General features: G+C 41.8%; 1 protein-coding gene across 1 annotated transcript in view; it reads right to left on the minus strand.

Moving 5' to 3' along the window:
- Positions 1–15,767: 15,767 nt before the first annotated feature.
- Positions 15,768–20,557, minus strand: part of LOC138947211 (muscarinic acetylcholine receptor gar-2-like) — a 9,534-nt gene continuing 4,744 nt past the window's right edge. Inside the window, exon 3 of the mRNA XM_070318643.1 lies at positions 15,768–20,557. This exon is cut by the window's right edge and continues 886 nt beyond it. Within this exon, the coding sequence (XP_070174744.1) occupies positions 19,975–20,557 (583 nt within the window). The 3' untranslated portion in view covers positions 15,768–19,974.

The raw sequence follows: 20,557 nt of genomic DNA on the forward strand, positions 1-20,557 counted from the left end.
TAAACACAGAGGGGAAAAAGTTCTTTCAAAGTTTTAAAATGATTGAATATTCACGTCATGTCTTCATATGACAGACTTCGTCTGCTGAATGCCTCTACAAAACACCGCAATTTTGTGTTGGAAAAGATCAGTTCTATTTGAGAGTTTATGAACGGCAAAGAAAATATGTATCATGCGAGCGGCAAACTGAGAATTTACATGTTATTTACTTCTGTTTCTGTGAGATTATCTGGCTAAAAGCATTCATTAAACTTCTGGTCGTTAAAAACTCCTTATAACGATAACGATCCCTCCGATAAGTTCACTCCTAAAACTTACATCCTCTGTTACCAAACGAAGGATTTCAATCGAATTTAGCAATACTTAACCTTTCCCAGAATCATAAACACCCGTTAAGACCAACGGATGCGACGTTGTAAGTAGACTTTTATGAGACTTACAGGAGCTCGTAAAGCATGTTCTTCTTTTGAGCTAAAGAAAGCGTAGCAGGTGTTATAGAAATAAAGCCCATCTTCTTTAAAAATCGTTTGTTTGGAGAGCTTCTTCAATCATTTCTCAGTTTAACAGGCATTATATGGAGAGTTTTTATGAGATCATAACGACACATTTAAACATGAATCCAAAGAATGCGTAATTGTTTTCCTGAAAGAGGTATACGCATAAAAGTTAATATTGTAACTATATATAGTAACAGGGGCCAAGTAGGTATACGTGGCCCAGACGGGCGCAGTGGCGTGGTGGTAAGACGTTGGCCTCCTAATCGGGAGGTCGTGAGTTCGAATCCCGGTCGCTGCCGCCTGGTGGGTTAAGAGTGGAGATTTTTCCAATCTCCCAGGTCAACTTATGTGCAGACCTGCTAGTGATTTAACCCCCTTCGTGTGTACACGCAAGCACAAGACCAAGTGCGCACGGAAAAGATCCTGTAATCCATGTCAGAGTTCGGTGGGTTATAGAAACACAAAAATACCCAGCATGCCTCCCCCCCGAAACTGGCGTATGCTGCCTGAATGGCGGGGTAAAAACGGTCATACACGTAAAAATCATCCACTTGTGCTAAAAACATGAGTGAACGTAGGAGTCTAAGCCCATGTACCAAGAAGAAGAAGAAGAAGAAGAAGAAGAAGGTACGTGGTAATAATACTTTGCTCACTGAGCAGTTGAAGATATAGTGATGAGGTAGCTATTTTAGACAAGTTTCCAGGCGAATTTAACAGTAAGAATGGGCTATCGCTGTGTATGCACCTTCAAAATGAATGATAAGCTCGACAATGCTAATCCTAATTAGTAATGAAATCAATGTAAAGAGAAAAAACGTTTGCCGTTGTCAAGCTGTTCTTCAATCTTCTGGCTCATTTCGCGAACAACTTCATAACATTTACTGTGCAAAAAAAAGTCCCAACAAGAACCATTCTGACCATGAGATTCCAAAAACATTCAAATGCATTCATTCCTTAAATGTTGAAAGAAGAAAAGTAAAGAAAAGAATGTATGAGCTTGTAAATGTTATATTTTCTGAGATAATACTGGAACACTGTCTTGCCATTCTGTATACTTTTCCGAAATACTTTCTTTTCTGAAGGGCTCTCTTCTTAAGTTAAACGGTTTCTGTTGCCCCGAATTTCTTTCCAAACATTCAAAGTATTTCTTTTTAAGGATCAGCATACTTTGTGGTGTGATAATGGGTTGCCATAACTAATACCACGCTCATACTAATATCAGGTTTTAAATTTTTTTTTTAAAAAGAAAATGAAGTAAAACAAAATAAGAACATTGTTGATTCCGGGAGTGAACGCTCAAGTCTCGCAGCAAAAGTAGGCGTTTATAAAAAACTGCTGATGCTAGCACTTTTCAAGCTCCGCTCTTAGCTGTAAAAAATGGTGTAATTTGCCTTCTTCATTGCAAAGTTGTAACAAATCCATCTACACACTTTACGATCACTTAACATTTACCTTGCGACCACACCAAGTTTAAGGGACAAGGAAGTCACGTACAAGCAATTTCGAAAGGCAACCATTCAATTCATAAACACGCCCACGGAGCCACACACAGACAGACGGACGGGCGGACACACAGCATGACAGACTGAATGTCCGGAGGAAAGGCGGAGCAACAGGGTAAGACACATACATACATGACCTTTCATTCATCCATCCATCCATCCATCCATCCATCCATCCAATTATCCATCCAATTATCCAGAGAGACAGACAGACAGACAGACAGACAAACGCACGCACGCACGCACGCACGCACGCATGCACGCACGTACAGACGGTCAGACAGACAGACAGACAGACAGACAGACAGGCCGACCGACAGACAGATACACACTCGCAAGCACGCACGCGTGCACTCATTCACGTACGCACGCGCACTCACTGGCACACACACAAAGGCACAAACACACACACAGACACACACACACACAGACACACACACACACACTCACACACACACACATACACACACACACACACACACACACACACACAACACACACACACACACACACACACACACACACACACACACACACACACACACACACACACACATCAGAGAGGCAGCGTAAAAACAGATAGGTCTTGTGTCGAAATTAAGGGCTATTTTCAACATTGTTATGGGTGGATGAGAGCCAATTTATGCGAGCGGAAAAAGTGGCCCAAAGGTCTGTTTCATAATAGGTCCATAAAAATAAGCTTGTTGAATATCAAAGAAGCCTATCTCTTCAAAATGTTTTCCACCAGGGACATAGCACTGAAGCTGCAGCTTTTACCATAATGGTGTTGGCACCAGTCGGTTAAATACCACTAACCAAGCCATTATTAGTGTTTGATATTTGTTTTTAGTTTATGCCCTATTTGGTTTCTGAATGAACACCACAAAGGTGAACAAAAATGTATTAGTCGTAATCATGAAAGCATGTTTTTCTTCCACCTTGGAGAATAAAATGATTTTGTCACGATTTGGTGACATGGATTGAGAAACGAACACTCTGTGGGGCGCCTTTCTCGTATTGCAACAAAAAGCGCCTGTGCTTTTGGCGACGGGCTGGTTTCTGCTGACCGAGCTTGGCACGGGGATTTCGTTTTCTGCACGCCTGGCTGGCATGCAAGGGACGACAATGTGTACAGGGGTTCCACGTGCGTGATTTTGCTGTCTGGACAAAATCAACTGGGAACTGAGCTGTACGTGTGACGATAGTGATTGGTCGCTGGAGTCACGTGATGGTTTTCAAGGTGTTTTGAGGATGACTTGAAACGACACACTTGAACATAAGCAGCAAGAGAGGAAGGGTCGGTGTCTTTTTCCTAAGAGTTTGATGGTATTCAACACGGGATATAGCATTTTATGTCAACGTGCCGTTCTGCTTGTACAGTAGGGCTGTTAGGAACGTCAAGAAGGGACCACTTTTCGCTGTTTACATGTTGCTGACGACGAGGTTGTCAAGTTGTTTCTTGGCTGAGCGGGGGAAAAAATTCCCACGCATGAAGTAAATTCAGCACAAGAGGGAGTGTGGCAGGACATTCGTCGACGGACGAAAGCCATACAAAGGAAGCGGATTCGCTTAAAGGAGAGCTACTTACATTAGGCTGTTGAGGTAATAAATCGTTATTTAACGGTGTTGACGAGTCTATGTTTGTGGAATGAAATACTCTGTTGTTCTTTCCAGGTTAGCGCATAATATGCTCGTTGTGACGCTAAAATAATAATCTGTATATGGTTTTTGCAGATATGGAGAGAAGGAAGGAAAATAGCTGATTGGTTGTTTTAAAAGTTCGTTTGTGCAGGCCACGTGCTCTATGAAATATGTAAAGGTGACATGTTTGAAGGTGGAGCGTGAAGGGTTGCGTGGCATGTTTAGTGCACCAATGCTTTTTGTTGCAGCCTACCTATTTCCTGCCTATCTACTCAGTGGTAACCGGAACATCTTTATCTGGTATCTACTACCTACATAACCTGGTGTCGCGGAGCTGTATGCTGTAACCTGGTGTCGCGGAGCTGTATGCTGTAACCTGGTGTCGCGGTGCTGTATGCTGTTGCTGCTGCTGGGATAACCGGTGAGGCCGTCACCGTCTGCAGGGGTCTTCCGGCAGGCAGTGACGTCACCTACACGACCACCCGTTGTCTTCAGCAGCTGAGTGAGGCGCCTGATTTCCCCACGGTTCCCTGCTTCGTTTCACGCCAACTGGCACTACAATCAATGAAGCAGTAGTGGGGAAGGACTATTTACGGGTCGCCCACTCCGTAACTAAAAGCTAAGTGCACCATGTCATTGCGCCTTTGACCACCAAGTCACCTTATGTATTTGTGATTTCATTTGAGTGGTGACAACGTGGGGTGTGTGACACCTGCATTAACCAGCGCTTTTGGCAGAACAGTTAACTTTCCTGTCTATACACGGGATCAGCGTGTTATTATCATTTTCTAAACTTTAACTGGCATTTTTTGTCAGTGACCTTTTTTTTTTAACGTTTTGAACGTAAAAACATCTTTTGGAGTGAAGTCTCGAGGGAGGTGGCGAGATAGTATATAAACAGGCGTCTGAAACTTATACTTTTGTTGATTCTATCTATTTGTATGACTGCGAGAGTGGATCGTGGTGTGGTTAGTTAGTTAGCAGTAACTAACCGTTCATAATCACCTTCTGTGATCTATTGAAACGTGACAGATTTATTTTGTGTTCTTGTGTGTCTACGACCTCAAGATGATTATGTAACTACATTTCAGTGAAGAAAATATGTATATGGGTCATTCTCGATACGATCATCACTTTCTATCAAATCAAGAAGATGGTGCATCAGTTGCGTGTCTGAAACAATAAAGTTAAATGCTTCCAACCGACATTGGACTTTTTTTACACCCCCGTATTTTATGAGGTGTATATTAGGTTTCACTCTGTCTGTCTGTATGTGTGTTTGCTTGTCTGTTTGCTTGTCTGTTTGTTTTTCCGTCCAGTGTTAGATATGTTTTTTTTCTTGTCTATTCATGCCAATCATGCCAAAGTTAAGCAGCCCTGGTATTCAGTCTGAAAAACAAAATTTAAAATTCATGAAACTGCTCGGATATCTTCATTTGCGTTTTCTCTTTCATACAATACTAACAGAACAGTTCCGGGGATCGATTCTTTAAACTCCCAAGCTCCTCCTGTTTGGGTTGATTATCTGTAATCTCTCTTGCACTGTGCACTTTTGGACCGAGACAATGAAGTTACAGATCTTTCAAGCACGTGAGGCGTTATACATGGAAGCCATTGCTGTTGCCATTTTCAACTCTGTTTTTTCTTTCTTTCCTTTTTTGTTTCTTTTTTGTGTGTTTCTCTGTACATTCTTTCAATTTTTCCTTTTTTCTTTCTTTCTTTCTTAGCTTCTTTTCTGATTTATTTCTCTCTTATTTTGTTTGTGTGTGTGCGCGCGCGCGCGCGCGCGCATGTGTGTGTGTGTGTGTGTTTGTTTGTGTGTGTGTGTGTGTGTGTGTGTGTGTGTGTGTGTGTGTGTAGGGGGGGGTGGTAGTGATACACAAAGTTACAGGGGAGTTTAAAATTACTTGCAACGACATGAAAGGTTAGGGTTTGATTGTGAAAAACTTCACCGAACCTCCCAAAATATATCTGTTTTTTGTTTTCGTTTGACCTTTTGAGTATGAGTAGACCTTATTTTCATTTTCTTCACTCTCTCCGCTCTCTGCATTATTGGAAAAAGTTCCAAGTTTGCTTTAACTTTATTTTACATGTGAAGGTTTCGGCTACGATTTGACAAGAATGTACATGTACATGCAGGGGGCATTTCGGACGAGGGTGAGGGTTATGGAGTTTGAAGGCTGGAACTTTTAGAAGTGGGTTATTGTGATATTCTTCTTATATAAAAAAAGAAAAGACTTCAAGATAGGCAAGAAAGTAAGCTAAAGATTGTATTCTCTAAACCTCAGAATCGTCAGCAAAATATTGTATAAGCAGACAAGAAAATGAACTGATGAGCTCATACTCCAAATCTCAAAACAGTCATCAATTTATGATTAAAGCTGATATAGCTTGACAAGAAAATATGCTGGTAATCTCAGCTCGAAAATCATCTGGGATGTATGCTTCCGATATCACCGCTAATCTTTAGTGATGGTTGACATTGATGACATCAACTGTCCTTTTGCAAATAGATGATCCATAATTATAGTTCTCGAAAAGAGTTCAGCAGCACTTTGTAAAAGTTTTTCTTTGCTTAGCCAGTGATTTCTCGAATTATAGTTTTCTTCTCTGTTCCAGAAATGTTCAAAGCACAGCTTTTCGCTTCGGTTTGCTTGTCATTTTGCTTCGTGCAATCTTGGAAGGAGTGTTCGGTGTGTGTGTGTGTGTGTGTGTGTGTGTGTGTGTGTGTGTGTGTGTGTGTGTGTGTGTGTGTATGTGTGTGTGTGTGTGTGCATGTGTGTGTGTGTGTTTGTGTATGTGTGTGTATGTATGTGTGTGTGTGTGTGTGTTTGTGTGTGTATGTTAATGTGTGTATGTGTGTATGTGTATGTGTGTGTGTGTGTGTATGTGTGTGTATGTGTGTGTGTGTGTGTGTGTGTGTGTGTGTGTATGTATGTGTGTGGGTCAATGATTTAACCTTAATGAGATAACCTTTTGTTGTTGTTGTCTTTAAGTTAAAATTACAGTGTGTGGCGTATCATAGATCTGCCAATTTTCAATAAGAGAGGTCATTTTGGGGAAGTTTTGACAGGTGGAATTCGAAACTGCACACCCAATAGATAATACTGCATAGTGTTTGCATGCTTCAGGTCAGTCGTAACAACAAAGTCTGTCTTCACAAAGGGACTGTGTGGCCTCACTTTACGTTTATATTGAGGTATTTTTTCTTCTTCTTCGTCTTCATTTCTTGTTCTTGTTCTTGTTTTTGTTCTTTTAGTTTTTTCTTCTCTTGTTGTTGTTGTTGTTGTTGTTGTTGTTGTTGTTGTTGTTGTTGTTGTTGTTGTTGTTCTTCTTCTTCTTCTTCTTCTTCGTCGTCTTCTTTTCTTGTTCTTGTTCTTCCTCTTCTTGTTCTTTTTCTTCTTTCTCTTCTTCTTCGTCGTCGTCGTCGTCGTCGACGTTGGTCAGTTGTCTCTATCATAGTCTGATGCATGCTGGTGTTATGAACTGGCACGTTCGGCACAGGTCTTCAAGAGTTCCCCGCAGTTTCATCCATGGAGTAGCGCTCTCTGGTGAGGTCTGACCCAGTTATGTGGTTTAATTTACACAAATATATATCACCAACATTTCCTCATAGGAATTACCTAGCATTAGGCTCCAAAGAAACCCAAGCTTCACGGAAGAAAAGTGAAATAGGGGAAACCGAAACTCACTTTAGACGACAGCAGGACGTGTGATGATAATTTACATCTAAAAAGACTTACCATGATTTACAGCGTCGTTTGTGTGACTGTAATGGTGCCTAAACCAGTGGGGCTGACTGTACAAAGCGTTGCAATGAGGATCCTAATTCAGAATATTTAAGAATAAACATCCCCCAAGAGATACACATTACAGACGTACAGTTCGGCTTGTAGACTGTAAAGTACACTACAGTACTCAAGAGTCTCTGGTTCGGCTTGTGAATGTTACGACGTCAAATCATAAATTCGAATACAGTTTTTCATGAGACAGCTAGTTTACGTAAATATCCGGTCTAAGTTGCGCAACATATCTAAACCAACCGATGTTTCCTTATTTTAGATGATAGTAATTACGTTCATTGTTCAGATTGCCCGACTATTTTGTATATTTTATCAGGGTGATCTTACCAATTGGCGTAATATTAAGGTCTCTGCTTTTTATTTTTAATTTTTATTTCCATTTATATACTCTACTATCCCAATGCCGGGAAATTCGGGTCGCTTCCTCCCAGTGGAAAGCTAGCAGCAACAAGAGCCGCGCTACCCAGGTGTGTGAGTGTTTAGGTGTAATCAGCCACCTGCACTTATGGCAGAATGACCGTAGTATTTTACGCGCCACTGTGGTGACACGGGGGTGGGACATGGATACCGTCTTTGAGTCTGCACATTAAATGGACCCGTGTCCGTCCACTGCCGGGAATCGAACCTGTGACCTTAGGGTCACAAGTCCAGTGCTCTATCAACTGAGCTACCCGGCCCTTTGCCATTTCTCTCACCAGACATTGAATTTAATACACATTTGGAGGATGATTTAGTTCTGGTATGTCTCTCAATTGTAGTTATAAAATTAACAACAACAACAGCTGCAACAACAAGAAACAAACAAAATAAACAATACCCTGAAGATAAGTTTTGTGTGAATATTTGTTTGTCTGTTCACTTAAAAGACCGTTGGGTCGAAATATGTGTGAATGTATTGTTTTGTCAATAACAAACGTTCCAACAACCTACCTTTCTTGGTTTTTTTATTCTGAATTTTGGAACGTCGGCAGTCTCTTTGTTTTTGGATTTAATACCATGAACTGTAAAATGTTCTTTTAAAACTCCATTTTAAATGTAGGTGTGTCAGGAGTACTGCATTTAGCCTCCTTACTAACTAACCGCATCACTTGTGATTTTGATTGAACAACAAAACAACAAAAAACAAACAAAATAAACAATACCAAGAACTGTAAAATGTTCTTAAAACTCCATTTGAAATGTAGGTGTGTTAGGAATATTGCATGTAACCTCCTCTTACTAACTAACCGCATCACTTGTGATTTGAATTGACAAATGTTTAATGTTAATTTTAATGTCAAAATGTTAATGTTTAAAAAAATAAAAACCGCATCCCTACCCCAATTCAAAAAAACAAAAACTCGCCCAAAACACACACACACACACACACACACACACACACACACACACACACACACACACCCAAATACATACACACATACATACATACATACATGTACATACATACATACATACATACATACATACATACATACATACATACATACATACATACATACATACATACACATACATACATACAGACAGACAGACAGACAGACAGACAGACAGACAGACAGACACATACACAGACAGACAGACACATACACAGACAGTTGGGTAGGCAAGCAGATCAGACAGGCAAACAGACTGACAAACACACAGGAAGAGAAAAAAATCAAGTCGTATATTGGACCCTTTATTTAACAAATACACTACGGCTGTCTCTGCATTCTAATTATAGTAACATCACGTGGCCACAGTGTAAGCATCAAAATGCACGCGCAGCTCACGTGCAAAACATTACAGTACAATGTCAATTAATATCATGTCACAATGACACAGATCTAACACTGTATGCATGCCTAGGGAAAAAATAAGAAAATAATAGAAAAAAAAGAAAAAAACCTGAAAAAACACGGACAAAATAAAATGATAATTGCTAGTTTAAATGATAACCAGCAGAGTTATTATTGTCTCGTCTTTTTTTATTGGTGCTCAGAATCTCTAGTCAATTTTTTTTTTTTATAAAAGTAAGTCGCCATTTTTGTTCATTACTTTATCTTCAATTCCTGAGACAATCGATTGCTTTCTCTAAGTGGAACGCTAGCCGCCACAGAGTCGCGCTACCCAGGTGTCTGCGTGTAAAGCCATCTGCACGTCTGGCAAAATGACCGAGGTCTTTTACGTGCCACAGTGGTGACACGGAGGTGGGACAGTGATACCTTGTATGAGCCTGCACATACAGTTGAACTGGGCCCGTACGGGACCGGACTCGAACCCGTGAAGCACGGATCACAAGTCCAGTGCTCAACCAACTGAGCTACCGGGGCAACCAACTGAGCTACCGGGGCAACCAACTGAGCTACCGGGGCCGCTGGCTCTGTTCTCAGACTTCTATGTACTTAGACTTTGAGGGTATAAACCTTTTTTGAATGTCTTTTTTTTTTAAATAAACGGGTGGAAGCCTAAGACTTTTAGACACTACTGTCTGTCTAAAAAAAAAAAAAAGCAATACGACCCCCCCCCCCCCCTTCATTCTGTTTAGGGCTGGGAGAGGTCGGGGTGAGGACGAGAGAGTGGATTGGCAGGGTTGGTGCAAGAATAGAATAAATATATTCCAATATTAATATTTGTCCATAGAGTTTCCGCATCAACAATCTAGCATACGATACAGCATTAGTCTTACATTGGCAGTGCATTCGCAGACATTTGCAGAAAGACTTACAAACGTTCTGTTATCATTTTGGTTCGAATTTCCCTTTGCGCAACGTCCCCACATGTTTTTATTTCCAGCTACAAATCCTGCTGCAGCTAAACCAAAACAAAAATCACCAGAACAAATCATCAGTGACAATTAAAACAACACGGTAGAGTCGCTCTACAAAAGTCCAATCAGGAGAAGCATTAATTGCCAGCGACAGTATACCAAGAATATTTTAATAGCCCAGATCGCCATGCACAAAAGCACGAATAAGTTAAGACAGATCACCTTTTGTTAGCATACATAACATCACCAATAAGTTCACATATCTGCCAACAAAGCATTAGTTTACAACTCAGTTTCAACAGGATTTTATTATGAACAAACGATAGTTTTGTTGACTTCAAGCACTAAATCGACAGCAGATATTAACTAACCCTTGTGTAAGGTTTTCTGCGGTTCTTGCAACAGTGTGTTTCATGATAAGGACAAGTTAAAACATTTGTGTTCGTCCCGTAGCCATGTTGAAAAAACTGGTACAAAATATGGGAAAATTGCTTCTTTTTGTCAACCGTTTGTGTTGGCATTAGTGTGTGTGTGTGTGTGTGTGTGTGTGTGTGTGTGTGTGTGTGTGTGTGTGTGAGCGAGCGCGCGTGCGAGCGCGTGTGTTTGTGTGTAGGTGTGTGTAAGTGTGTGTGTGTGTGTGTGTGTGTGTGTGTAAGTCGTCCTGCTGTATTAATCAGTTTCATAACATGGATAAAGCGAATTGCTGTTGAACTCTTTCCACGATGAAGCTGGCACTGGTAGCTTTTCACAAACTTCAAAGTACTAATTACCCCCAAAACATTCAGAAATTATCATTCTAAGCTTTCGGTCGCAGCGGAACCAGTTTATATTCAGAGTAAATGACGAGGGGGATTTCCATCAATGATAAGAAGGAAGCAGTCATTTGTGACCCTCCACCACGAAATGAGTCGCATGTCACCTCGCGCGGTTCTGCGCTAGGCTTTATAAAAGTCCGGGGAGTGTCTGGTAACAGTGTGAGGGTCACCTTAGTCACAGGCTTATAACTCAAACAGTTTTCGCTCTTTTCTAAAACGGTTTTCACCACTGGATAGAGCATAAAAAACTCTTTAGAAAAATGTAAAAATATGAAAATCATGCAAAGGTGACATGCGACTCATTCCGTGGTGGAGGGTCACATTTTGGCAAGTTCTGTTCCTTTTAAAGGTGCAGTCCTCCCTTTGTCGACTGTTGGGCTCACCATCTCAGATCTGGCGAGGCTTTTGCATGGGATTAGAACATCCCGCCGCTTGGACACGTATCACAAATCAACATCCTAGCTCCATCTTTTCCAGCGTGGGAACTTGCAATGAATTAATTCATCAGTTATCAACAATCATTTCACACACATAATCCGCTATGTACAGAATGGATTCCAGGGTGTTGATTTTCGGTATGTGTCCAAGAGTAATGATGGCGTTTTCTCATGGTAAGTCGGTTTGCTTACTTGGGAAGGACAGTGCCTTTAAAACATAACCGTCTTTTTAACCAAACTGTGAGTTAACAGGATATAGAGCACAGACTGGGATCCATTGCAAAATAATTAATTGACCTTGAAATATCTAGCTTATACCATCAGCAGGGACGCGGGTAAGTCGTGGTGAGTTTGCAAACACTTCGAGTGCCTGAAGCGCGTATAAAGGGGGGGGGGGGTGGGTGGGAGGGGGGGGGGGGGGGCTTATATTGGTGTGTGTAAGGTACTGTTTCTTTTCTTTTAGTCTTATTATCAGATATACGGAAATCTTAAGATATGCTGATGGAAAAAAAAATTCCAATAGCTCCCAGAAGTTAAAGCTTTATTCTCTCTTAACCCATTCCAATCCCTCCATACAAAAAACCCACACCATCAAACAAAACAAAACAAAACAAAAGCAACAAAAGACGGGTGTATAGACGGGTTCATAAATGTGTCCCTCCACCACGAAATGAGTCGCATGTCACCTCGCGCGGTTCTGCGCTAGGCCTAATATAAGTCCGGGGAGTGTCTGGTAACAGTGTGAGGGTCACCTTAGTCACAGGCTTATAACTCAAACAGTTTTTGCTCTTTTCTAAAACGGTTTTCACCACTGGATAGAGCATAAAAAAACTCTTTAGGAAAATGTAAAAATATGAAAATCACGCAAAGGTGACATGCGACTCATTTCGTGGTGGAGGGTCACAAATGTACTTCTTTCCCCCTACGGACCATATAGCAAATCAGGATATTCCGCCCAAGCTTCTGCATGGCATTTGAACATATCTCTACTTGGACACGTACCAAGAATCAGCAGGCTTGCTGCTGTCTGTGCAGAATCGGAGTTTTCGTTGCAGCCCTGAAAGTCTAACAAATGTGACCCTCCACCACGAAATGAGTCGCATGTCACCTCGCGCGGTTCTGCGCTAGGCTTAATATAAGTCCGGGGAGTATCTGGTAACAGTGTGTGGGTCACCTTAGTCACCTTAGTCACAGGCTTATAACTCAAAACAGTTTTCACCACTGAATAGAGCATAAAAATATCGTTATGAAAATGTAAAAATATGAAAATCATGCAAAGGTGACATGCGACTCATTCCGTGGTGGAGGGTCACAAATGGTGTACTCGCCTTTGGGTAGTGGTTCTGAAAATTTACTAGCTAGAAAGCAAACTTTACTACCCAAACCCACATTTTCTTTCAGCAACTTGCCTCGCATTTGGCGAGTAGAGGAACATTTCTACTCGCCAGTTACATGTTTCTACTCGCCATGGCGAGTAAAGTACTTGCCACTTACAGGCCTGCGTTGTTGAATTAAGTTCGCAAATAGCAATTGCGTCAATCAGAATAAGAATAAGGATGATCTTTTTCTGTCATGTGAGGTTATCCTCGTGGAAATTCAGGTTGCTTTCTAGGGAAAACGAGCTGCCATACAGGACGGCGCTACCCAATGTCTTCATTTCCTGCATGTGCGTGTCTTAATGTTTCTAAGCCCTAAGACGTTCGGTGTGATCTTGGGGTCTTTATCGTGCGCATGCGTGCACAATGGGTTGGTGGGACACCGAGGAGAGTCTGCACAAAGTTGACTCTCGAAAACAAATTTGACGGGCGCAGTGGCGTAGTGGATAAGACATCGGCCTCCTAATCGGAAGGTGGTGAGTTCAAATCTCGGCCGCGCTCGCCTGGTGGGTTCAGGGTGGAGATTGTTCCGATCTCCCAGCTCAACTTATGCGCAGACCAGCTAGTGCCTTATCCCCCTTCGTGTGTATACGCAAGCACAAGACCAAGTGCGCACGGAAAAGATCCTGTTATCAATGTCAGAGTTCGGTGGGTTATACAAAACACGAAAATACCCAGCATCTTTCCCCCGAAACCGGCGTATGCTGCCTGAATGGTGGGGTAAAAACAGTCATACACGTAAAAACCCACACGTGCAAAATCATGAGTGAAAGTGGGAGTTTTAGCCCATGAACGAAGAAGAAAAAGAGAGAGAAAACAAATTCCTGGTCGAGACCGGCAGGTTGGCCTAGTGGTAAGGCGTCCGCCCCGTGATCGGGAGGTCGTGGGTTCGAACCCCGGCCGGGTCATACCTAAGACTTTAAAATTAGCAATCTAGTGGCTGCTCCGCCTGGCGTCTGGCATTATGGGGTTAGTGCTAGGACTGGTTGGTCCGGTGTCAGAATAATGTGACTGGGTGAGACATGAAGCCTGTGTAGCGACTTCTGTCTTGTATGTAAGTTTCTATTTGTGTCCCCAGAATAAGTATCTATTTGGGACATGAAGGGGTTGTACGCTGTCTTGTTTGTGGCGCACGTTATATGTCAAAGCAGCACCGCCCTGATATGGCCCTTCGTGGTCGGCTGGGCGTTAAGCAAACAAACAAGACAACAACAAAAAATTCCTGGTCGAGCCCGGAATTCGAATCCACGCCGAGAGCGACAAACTGACTTTGAAGCCAGCGCCGCTACCGACTGAGCTACCTCCCCGCCCTCAATTTGTGAACTCAATTATGTAAAAAAAACTAAAAACAAACAAAAAACAAACAACAAAAACAACCCCATACTAGTCTGCACAGGAATCAGCCAGGCAGTTGGCTTTTGGTATGTGTCCAAAGGGAAGGATGTTCTTATTTGATGTGAAGACCCGGTCACGTCTGTTGTAGCGTATATGGTCGTGTACATGAGAGGGACCGTATCTTGAACAATCAGAAATGTATTCAATAGTAATAATTTCAGAGCTGACAAATCAGCGTCATTAAATTCTGCAAATATATTCGGTCGCATCCAATAGAAGTGTCACAGAACTTTGTTCCGTGCATCGCGCTCTAAGAAAACACAAAGAAACCAACAACAAGAATAACAACAACAAGAAAATCAAAACAAAACCTTGCTGCGACAAATTAGATATTAGTCTTCAAAACATTCAAGGTACAAAAACACATATTGACTAAATACTTATGGATGTTATGTCGATCGTTACATCGTTTCAATACAGGTAGCGCACGCGTTACGGTACGCCGAACCACATTATGCGAGAAATAAATAACACGTCAAAATCACATAAGCAACATTCAGTCCATCACAACATTGAGTAATCACTGAACATGTTCACTAGCTTGGTAGTTGATACACCGGATAGCAAAAGCCACAGGCACCCGGCAAGGTTTATTTACATTTTCACCACTCACTATGTTTTAATTATACAGACACCTGTGTACTCCGAACATTGGTATTCTTTCTCCGTACGAATACGAAAAAGCACACCCAAGAACAGTTGTTTAAAAAAAACCACATAAACAACTGATTTCCTGTAGTCAGGACGCACTTTTTCACACAGTAACAGTCCAATACAACACATTGTCATAACATTGTCAGCAGCAGAAATTCTGACGTCATTTCAATGACGTCACGAGGTCCAGAAACGATGATAGAAACTGCACAGCTGTTCGTTCAGGCGATCCGACAACTGCGTTGATAGACAATTCTCGGAAATAACCCTGTCGGTTTTGTATGGATTGTGGAAGAGTGAATACTTGTACTTTTATTGAGGCAAACTTTCCACGTGACATTATAGACCAGTCACTATCGAGGGATCTGACGGAGAACACGTGTGGAAAGGATGCCTCACTAAAAGCAAGAATGTTCACTCTTTCACACAACCCATTCAAATCCGACAGTTATATCCGGAGTCCGTCTATTGTTGCGGCGGAAAAGAATGTTCCACATTCATGATGAGTAAGTACGGTATACAAGAACAGCCACAACAGTTCATTTCCTATAACTGCGACTGGATGGACTTGACAACGAAAGGGTTAAACTTTTCAGACGACAGGGTGGATGGGGGAAGGGCAACGCGGTTACATCAACCTGGAGTGTGAACAGACGTTACGTTCGCTAAGAACGAAGATTCAAGCCCCCCCCCCCCCCACACACACACACACATATATACACCCCCCCACACATACACACAAACACACGCACGCACACTCACACAAGCCCGCCCGCACGCATACACACACTCTCTTATCCCTTTCCATTACACCCACCCACACACAAGCACGAACGAACGCACGCACGCAAGTACACACACACACACACACGCACGCACGCACGCACGCACGCACACACACACACACACGCACACGCACACACACACCACACACACACACACCACACACGCACACAGTTACAATCCACAATGTGTCTCAGTCATCTTGTACTCAACTGAAGTTTTAATCTTGGCATATTAACTCTCTGAGTAATCTCCCGTTTAGGAAACTATGACAAAATGCATACTGTCTAAATAACAGAGCGTAAGTTTTGTGTATTATTCCAATAATTATCTTTGAAGGATCTCTTGTCAGTTCCTCAGGGGTAAAACAATCGATCAATTAGATAGAATACTAGCAAACTAGCACATCTTATGTTATTACCACTCTTCTGACGGCATTCAGTGTTCAAGCGCAATGTTGCGAGTGGACTCATTGCATGCAGGTTATTTTTTGGGTATTATTCTGACGAAAACGGACACTGGGACTCTATTTTAGGTAAGTATTCTTAACAGACATTTTCAAGAAAATAACCCAGTTTTTGTCTTTTTCTGAGTAATTGCATAAAAAGCCCTCTCCTTTCTCATTCTGATTTTACGCATTATATTATTCAAGCAGATTTGAGCTTTAGAACCCAGGCTTCCTCCTGCAAGGGCAAAAACTAAATCAGCAGAGATAAAGAAAAGTACGTTGTAACGGTTACAGACCGCTTTCGTGAGAATATTTTACTGCAAGCTAACACTCATAACCCTTCGTTAAATGTCGTAGAATTCATTCATCATTGCAGCGTTTTATCCCGTATGCTTTTTCTTCAAGACTGGAAGAACTTTTGGACACGTTTTCGTCAGTTAAAATGTTTCTGGGAACAGCTATTTTTACAGTTCATTTCCGGTATCAAGAACGGTTGTGCAAAACCTTAAGCCGTTTTGTGTTATTAATCGAAGTTTGAAAATCCCAAAGGAAAAGGTTATTTTGTGTGCGTTGTTTTTGTGTAATAAATCACACAGTCAGCGCAGTATTGGCTTTAGAAAAGAGTTGTTTTAAAGACACCCTTCTTCCAATGTAAACAATCATGTAAAGCACCACATAATTATCTTCCCAGGCATTTACATGGGATAGTAGCTGAGAATTCATCAACGTGAACACATACCAAGCCTGGCTGCTCACAGTACAGTCATATTCTTTTCTGAATTATTATCATGGTTGTCAGTTACGAAAAACTTCAGCAAAGAATTCTCCTTAATTAACCTTCCACATTTTACTGTGATCCGGCTGAAATGTGAATAGTTTTTAAAGAGCATAATTATAGACCGAGACCAAAACAGAGAATATGATTAATGCTGAATCGGCCTATCATGCCCCCCCTTCCCCCACCCCCCAGGGGTTTCCAGACAACATAAAGAAAAGAAAAAAAGAAACAAGCAAATTCCCACTTTAACAGAAACTAACCAGGCTGGGTTTTTGTTTTTAGTATGTGACAAAATAAAGGGATGTTCTATCCTATGAACAAACCTTTACAAATCTGTGACTAATTGTGCGGTAGGTTACACTAAAAAGGATTTACCTTTAATAATGCGGTGTTTTGATTTGGAATATATTGGTCTTTTTTTTTTATAAAAAGAAAATGTGTTTACATGGTTACGGCTTATTTCTCCAGCCGATGAATGTGATAGCTTTATAAAAAAGAAGAGCGTTTTTACCCCATTTCCTTAACACGTAAAGCTGTCTGTTATAGCTTTAACCTTAATGTGTCTATGTCAAGGAGAGTTTCGCCAAGTACTGTCCAAAGGCAGCATCTTTTACAATAATTCCCTTCGTGTATAAGCCATCAATGACAACATCACAGACTTTTTCCAAGCCTTCACACGAGGTAAGAAAATCATTCTTTATTTGGTGTTTAACGTCGTTTTCAACCACAAAGGTTATATCGCGACGGGGAAAGGGGAGAGATGGGATAGAGCCACTTGTCAATTGTTTCTTGTTCACAAAAGCACTAATCAAAAATTTGCTCCAGGGGCTTGCAACGTAGTACAATGTATTACCTTACTGGGAGAATGCAAGTTTCCAGTACAAAGGACTTAACATTTCTTACATACTGCTTGACTAAAATCTGTACAAAAATTGACTATATTCTATACAAGAAACACTTAACAAGGGTAAAAGGAGAAACAGAATCCGTTAGTCGCCTCTTACGACATGCTGGGGAGCATCGGGTAAATTCTTCCCCCTAACCCGGGAAAATCATTCCACTTGAACAGCAATCATACCAGAACTCTACAGAATAGCTGCTTTCTGCTAAGAATAGGGATTTTGTTGCTGAATTAATTAAGTGCCGACGGGCGCAATGGCAACGCCGGCCTCCAAAGTGGAAGGTCGTGGGTTCGAATCCCGAACGCGCCTGGTGGGTTAAGGCAAGAGTTTTCCGATCTCCCAGGTCAACTTATGTGCAGAACTGCTAGTGCCTTATCCCCCTTCGTGCGTACACGCAAGCACAAGACCAAGTGCGCACGGAAAAGATCCTGTAATCCATGTCAGAGTTCGGTGGGTTATAGAAACACGAAAATACCCAGCATGCTTCCTTCGAAAGCGGCCTATGGCTGCCTAAATGGCTGCCTAAAACGGTCATACACGTAAAAATCCACTCGTGCAAAAACACGAGTGTACGTGGGAGTTTCAGCCCACGAACGCAGAAGAAGAAGAAGAAGAAGAATAAGTGCCACCAATGTCTATAAAATCACGAGAGAAACCAAATCCCACTATTCACACGAAGTAGCCTGGCTGTTGATTTGTTGTATGTTTCCATGTAGAGGGCTGCTCTTTTCACATGTAAAAGCCTTGACAGATATATAGTGCTGAACACCATCATCTACACAGAAATAACAGCATTTTAGGGGTTGTATAGTTGTGACCTCTTGTGTTAAATTGCTCCACGCGCACATAATTATAATACTACAAACACCACACAAGTCTTTCGAAATGTCATGTACTAATTAATCATCCTCGGAAAACATATGACATCAACACAATTATAAATCCTTAAGTGAGTCAAATTTTGCAAAGGGGCTCCGCTCACATATGTAACTTCAGCAGGACCGACGACGCACTGCACATTATCCCAGCCCACTACACGTTGCATGAAAGGAAAACAGGTACTCGTCATAATCCCTATCGTGGCATAAATAATAGGCAGTGCGTCGTCAGTGCCGCTGAAACTGCGCAGGTATATTCTGCGCATAAGCGGTCAAAGCACACAAGCAGGGTTTTCTGCCACAGCAACTCATTCCTTTTTAAATCTTTCATATGTATGTGGTATTATCTAAAGCAGGTCAGGAAAACAACTTGTGATTAATTTTTTTTTTAATTTGTGTACCGAGAAAAGCAGTACTTTGTGATGTGCGCAAAGCGGCAAGATCAATATGTTGCAACTTGTCTACTTTAAATGTGCTGCACACAGTGATAGAAAAGAACAAAAACCGTTTTACGTTAGAACTCGATGCACATGGATGCACCTTAGCACACATTACAAAAAACATGCAACACTTATCATGATCGGTTCAATAATGTGCTAATTTTGTTGACTTTTTTCACAATACACGGCTTAAAAAAATGACATCCAGTTTTTGTATAAAACAACACTATTCTCACTTAAACCACAGTTAGAGAATTCACACGCTTTGAGTATGAATGAAGTCAGGCTTGATCCAGAGAGAAAAAAGGGCGGATACGATTGTAAAATGATTTGACGACAGACAGCCCACACTTTGTTCAGTTTTTGCCAGTGAGTACATTCCAACAGAAATGACTTTACTTCACACATTCAGGTAAGAGTCAGTCTTTCTCAGTTTCTTTCTTAAGTTACCAAAATACATTGGGAATCACGAGTAACACAGATTCATTCTTACAATAACGACGGACCACACAAAACACATATTCCTCACAGAAAAGCGGTTAATAGTGAGTGACATATATACACCTTGTTAGTTTGTTTGCAGAAGGATTATGCACATTTTTCTTTTGACACTGTTTCCTAATGAGAACGACTGTCATTAGGCAGTTAACGTTCCTACTACAACTCGTTGCCAACGGCTTGCCCGCATGCCAATTATTTTCTTTTGAAACCGCTTGCCAACAGTCCACAAGGAGAGCTACTCAGTGCTGAAAAACGCACACAAACTACTGCACCGAGACCTAAACAAAAACGCCGAAGTAGACTTTGCCCACACACGAACACTTTCTCACACACATACAAGTGAAACCCTTACACGACTACAAACAACAACTCTTCCTACGTTCTATGCCAGTCGAATCGTAAAATCCGCAAGAAAGTTCTCTTGAACTGAGCGTTGGCGAAAGCGTAGCAGAAGGGGTTTATTGGGCTGTTAAGGTAACATAGCCAGTAGGTAAAGTTGTAGAAGCCGAGGTTAATGCCGCCGTAGCCTTCGTACATAGCTATGACGAATACCATAATGTGGTAAGGAGTCCAGCAAAGTACAAAGGCTCCGAGAATAATGGTGATAGTCCTCAATGCTTTGCGGGCACGATTTTCCGACTTGGACTTTCGCTCTCTCCGGTTTCGCCGGCGACTGTTTCTCGAGCGAACGGATTTGACGAAGGAGTGCAGCCGGCCATCCCCTTTGCGAGCCCTGCGCGGTTCTGAGAGTTGTTGAGAGTCGTCGTTGAGGTGATGGGTTAACGGAGCGCTGCATTCGCCGTCAGTGGGGTTGCCATCTGTATCGTCATCCCCGACCCCCACCTCCTCGCCCCCGTTGAGCTTGAAGGAGGGAGGAAGAGTTGTAGACATCGTCACATCAGTCAGCCCGCAATCCGTGAAGTCATCGTCGATCACGATGTCGAAGATGTCGGAGGCT

The sequence above is a fragment of the Littorina saxatilis genome, linkage group LG14 (genome assembly GCF_037325665.1).
Source record: "Littorina saxatilis isolate snail1 linkage group LG14, US_GU_Lsax_2.0, whole genome shotgun sequence".
NCBI classification, from domain to species: Eukaryota; Metazoa; Mollusca; class Gastropoda; order Littorinimorpha; family Littorinidae; genus Littorina; species Littorina saxatilis.